Genomic DNA, 5,000 nt, shown 5'->3' on the forward strand with positions numbered 1-5,000 from the left:
TAATGCTGTCCTCCAGGGAGAGAGTCCTCCAGCGTTGGCCGGTTTGTCTAGAAAGCAGCAGGAGTGAGACTGCTCCTACTGAGGGGATAGAGGGGAGCTGGAGGGGGGCGGGAGGGGGGCTCGAACCAGCGACCAGGGCCAGCGGGCCTCCTCCTGGGCCGTGACCTCAGGCCAGAAGCCAGAGTCTGGCCCCGGGACTGACTGGGACAACAAAACGGAAGCTCACAGATCGACCGGCCCACTGGGAATTCTCCCAGTGCTCCAGATGGCCAGCCTGCTACTGGGTGTGCCTATCCTAACCATGGAGGGAGTCTGATCCATCCACACGCTTCAGACACTTAACAGAGTCATGATTCATGGTGTTATATGTGTCCCTACCTGTAATATCACCCTGTGGCCTCTCTGGTCACATGGTCTCCGGTGGCTCCTCTTCCCCGCTGCTGCCCAGGTGAGACGACAGGTGACGGTTCCTCCCGGTCTGCACCGCCTGCAGGTTCTTGTGGCGCACGAGTGCCAGGGCGATCTCCGCGTTCCACGCCGCGCCGTCCTGCGGGCATCGGAAGTCGATTTCCTTCCCCGTCGACATGACCACGGTGAAATACACTAGCCCGCGCTTGTGCTCCACACAGTCCACGGTGGCCATGCGCTCGAAGCGGAGCTCCTTGGCCTCGGACCCGAACCGGGAGCCGAGCGCGCCCCCGTGCGCGGCGCTGCCGCCTTTCCAGCTTTGCAGACGCAAGCCGTCCTCTGTGAGCACACAGCGTTTCCTCTTCCAGAGCTGGAGGAGACCGCTGCTCCTCTTCTCCAGCAGCCCGTCTCTCATCACCTTCCCCGGGGCGGACATGGCCACAGAGCCGGGGGGAGGGAGGGAGTCCAACGGTTTATCCTCGATCTGTCTCTGGTTCAACTCTGTCCTTTCAAGCGCGTCTCCATTTCAATCAGGCTAAAAACATGAAGAACTCCAGATGTGGAACACGCCGTTCATATGGAAGCATGTTCGATTGACTAATATATTTGCAGTCCCCGAATATAATCTACAGATGCAGCCAAATCTAAATGCTCGAAAGCCTACTGCTATGACAACACAAACGCCCTATCTCATGATCATGTATGACAAGATTAATATTCGCTATATGGGTATGAACAAGTTGTGGGCAGACCTGCCAGCTCCGTCCGACTGTCTCTCCGGTCTGCTGGATATGTTCGTACATGCCCGGCTCGGGAACCTCTCGTCTTACCGGCGCACCACGCCCCTGCCAGTGACGCGATCAGATCCGGTCCCTTGTTTACGGCATTCCCGCGGCCAGCAGCTGTCCTCATTCACAGAAACCGTAGTCGGTTAATTCCTCCTACGACCGGCAGCAGAGAAAGACCGCGTATAGATGTTCCGTCTCAAAGTGTGGCGATATGTCACACGGTCAGAGACACGACGCGGGTCGTTGTTTAAAAAGTGTTTATTTATTGTTATTATCAAAGGTCTGAAGGAAAGCACCTTCTCACCCCAGCCACGCCCCACTCTGACGTCACTTATTGTAGAAGACTTCTTCTTTCAGACCTGTCCTGCCATGGGTCAGTCTGATGTTCAGACCTGTCCTGCCATGGGTCAGTCTGATGTTCAGACCTGTCCTGCCATGGGTCAGTCTGATGTCTTACAGCTGGAATGTGAGTGGGAGGCGGAAAGCCACCAGTGTGTGTGTGTGTGTGTGTGTGTGTGTGTGTGTGTGTGTGTGTGTGTGTGTGTGTGTGTGCGTGTGCCAGTGCCTGCAGCAGGTTATTGTAGCTTGTCTGTCACAACAGAGTTAAATGTTACATCTGTGTTTAATCGTTCTTTTAGACCCAAACATGGTTTAACTGTTATACCTGCCGTCTTCCTCCCTCCCTCCATGGTCAGACTCTCTCCTTTATAACCTGATAGGCCGGTTAGGCACTGACGTCTGCTCTGTGGTGGTCCATCATCTCCCCTCTCTGGTGGTCCAGGTGGAGTCCCCTCCACACTGCTGACACCAGGGGTCTCCCATGCCTGGTCCCAGAGAGCTGAGCTACAGGGTTTGGTTTTGACCTCAATGACTGTCTCTCTTGGTTCATTCTGGAGACAAACACTGGGAAGATGTGTCAAAACACAATGTGTCTTCTTAAAATGTGAAAAATCAGGACATCTCAGTGTCTGGTATTGATCGTCTGTGTTGTGGTGAGACATGCCGCCTGTGTGTTGCTGAATGCTGCCTGCTCTTGAACGCAGCCCTGATAAGACAGGTCAACCTGGAGGTGCAGTCATGTACTGTAATTCCCCATCCTGTACAAGAAGCATATCTGGCATATCGAGGCTGTGTCACGAGGCAATAATTCACCATGAGTTATTCCAGTGGCATGAATGGAATGACAACACAATATTTTATAACTTTCATGGGAACTTTCTCACGCTGTCTTGTACACAGAGAGAGAGAGACAAAGGGTTAATATGTAATAACGAGTTTAGATGACAACAAATTATGATAATTTTGACTTTGGCTGTGTCACTCTGTTTAGTTGGCTGTGTCACTCTGTTTAATGAAGGCATTATCTTCCTGTAGGTGACTGTCTGTGGAAGGCATTATCTTCCTGTAGGTGACTGTCTGTGGAAGGCATTATCTTCCTGTAGGTGACTGTCTGTGGAAGGCATTATCTTCCTGTAGGTGACTGTCTGTGGAAGGCATTATCTTCATGTAGGTGACTGTCTGTGGAACGCATAACATTTCATTATGCTTAGATGACAATCTCCTCATATGAAAAAAATTAAACATAATAATAAACTTTGGAGTGAAAAGAGAGAGGCAGAAGGAGATAGAGGGGGAGGAGAGAGAGGGAGAAGGAGATAGAGGGGGAGGAGAGAGAGGGGGGAGGAGAGAGAGGGAGAAGGAGATAGAGGGGGGAGGAGAGAGAGGGGGAAGGAGAGGGGGAAGGAGAGAGGGGGAAGGAGAGAGAGAGGGGGAAGGAGAGAGAGGGGGGAGGAGAGAGAGGGAGAAGGAGACAGAGGGGGAGGAGAGAGAGGGGGGAGGAGAGAGAGGGAGAAGGAGAGAGAGGGGGGAGGAGAGAGAGGGGGAAGGAGAGGGGGAAGGAGAGAGAGAGGGGGTAGGAAAGAGAGAGGGGGAAGGAGAGAGAGGGGGAGGAGTGAGAGGGAGAAGGAGAGAGAGGGGGGAGGAGAGAGAGGGGGAAGGAGAGGGGGAAGGAGAAAGGGGGAAGGAGAGAGAGAGGGGGTAGGAAAGAGAGAGGGGGAAGGAGAGAGAGGGGGAGGAGAGAGAGGGGGGAGGAGAGAGAGGGAGAAGGAGAGAGAGGGGGGAGGAGAGAGAGGGGGAAGGAGAGGGGGAAGGAGAAAGGGGGAAGGAGAGAGAGAGGGGGTAGGAAAGAGAGAGGGGGAAGGAGAGAGAGGGGGAGGAGTGAGAGGGAGAAGGAGAGAGAGGGGGGAGGAGAGAGAGGGGGGAGGAGTGAGAGGGAGAAGGAGAGAGAGGGGGGAGGAGAGAGAGGGGGAAGGAGAGGGGGGGGAGAGAGGGGGAAGGAGAGAGAGAGGGGGTAGGAAAGAGAGAGGGGGAAGGAGAGAGAAAAAGCTACATGTACTGCATCACTCTGCCCTCTAGAGGTGGGAGGTGAGAGGTGCACCAGGGGGAGGGAGGCAGTGATCACTACCATAATCTGACCACAAGGTGGGGCACTTATGGTGTTAACCACTAACCCTAACATGACATTACTATTAAACCTTTATTTAGGCAGGGGAGCAAGAGCCAGACCCAGGTCTCTTTTATAGAGGCTCCCACTCACAACCATGAAACACATCACAAACGTACATTCAGAATTACAATCATAATATAGTTATTCATTTACATATCAACTACTGTTCCGTTCCATGTAGGTTTGTCTGTGTCTGTGTTCTGTTTTCCCTCTTCCCTTATAGGGCGACATCACCACTCCCATTTGCTGCACCTGCTGTGGGTGGGTGGTAGTTGTGTGTGTGTATGGTCCAGGCCCTGGGGCAGGTAAACAGAGACCTCTATACTCTCACACCTAGGTGGAACTATTGTCTAGACACACCAGGTAAGGAGTGGTTGTTAGAGTAGTTTAGTTAGTTATTCCGATAGGCAGTATTTAGAGTTGTGGATCCTTAGTTAGGGTCAGTTAGTAGCCTCTCCTAACTCTCCTAGATTTGTGTTACTTTCTTTCCTTTGGCAACACTTTCATTCCCTTGGCCTGTGGGCTGCTAGTGTTGTGTGTGTCTGTTGTATTGTGTGTACACTGCCCGTACACCCCCCCCCCCCCCCCTCCCCCGTTATTATTTACAATATATCACTATTGAATTCACTCCATCCTTGTCTGGTGTCCTTTATTTCACACCAACGCGCTCAAGATTCCTGCCTTCAGTTGGTTCAATCTGTTACGCACTTCCCTTTTACCCGAGTCACAACTGAGTCGTAACAATTACAAAGTCAATTTACACAATATAATCATTAAAACATGTAGGTTCCAGATTGATAGAAGGCACAAATCAAATCAAATCAAATCAAATCCAATTTTATTGGTCAGGTACATTGCATACAGCTGTAAGTGATATAGTGAAATGCTGTTTGAATCTCGCTCCCCGTTCAACAACAATCAATAAATCAACAACACAAGATAATAAAGTAGTAATAAAGCAATGACAGTTATGGTGAGTGAACTAACCCCCGGTGATAACAGGACTGCACAGTGGTGTTGATGCGGCTCCACAGTCCAGAGGAGCTGCTGTCAGAGCGTTGCCTGGACAACGCTCCCCTCCACTCCATCGTGAAGCAGGACGTGTTCCTGGACAGGAATACAACTTTCATTTTCTGTTTTTTGGTGAGGGTGTCTACAGGCGTTTTGAAGGACAATTTGTCATCAATCCATATTCCTACATAGGTCTAGGGTGTGGCCCTCTCTGTCTGAGCTGCGTTCAGGGTGCGTTCAGGGTGCGTTCAGGGTGCGGACGGAGGCGTCTGTGTTATTGACCCACG

At 51.6% G+C, this 5,000-nt stretch overlaps 2 protein-coding genes across 2 annotated transcripts in view; both read right to left on the reverse strand.

Annotated features, from left to right (window-relative positions):
• The window catches only part of phlda3 (pleckstrin homology-like domain, family A, member 3), a 2,334-nt gene extending 1,116 nt beyond the window's left edge, over nt 1-1,218 (reverse strand). Inside the window, exon 1 of the mRNA XM_083674539.1 lies at nt 379-1,218. Within this exon, the coding sequence (XP_083530665.1) occupies nt 407-844 (438 nt within the window). The 5' untranslated portion in view covers nt 845-1,218 and the 3' untranslated portion in view covers nt 379-406. The remainder of the gene's footprint in view (nt 1-378) is intronic.
• A 3,305-nt stretch (nt 1,219-4,523) lies between these two features.
• csrp1a (cysteine and glycine-rich protein 1a) overlaps nt 4,524-5,000 on the reverse strand; it is a 7,068-nt gene continuing 6,591 nt past the window's right edge. Inside the window, exon 6 of the mRNA XM_083674327.1 lies at nt 4,524-5,000. This exon is cut by the window's right edge and continues 601 nt beyond it. The gene's annotated coding sequence lies outside the window, so the exon portion shown is untranslated.

Source organism: Argentina silus, assembly GCF_951799395.1.
Source record: "Argentina silus genome assembly, chromosome: 8".
Classification (NCBI taxonomy): Eukaryota; Metazoa; Chordata; class Actinopteri; order Argentiniformes; family Argentinidae; genus Argentina; species Argentina silus.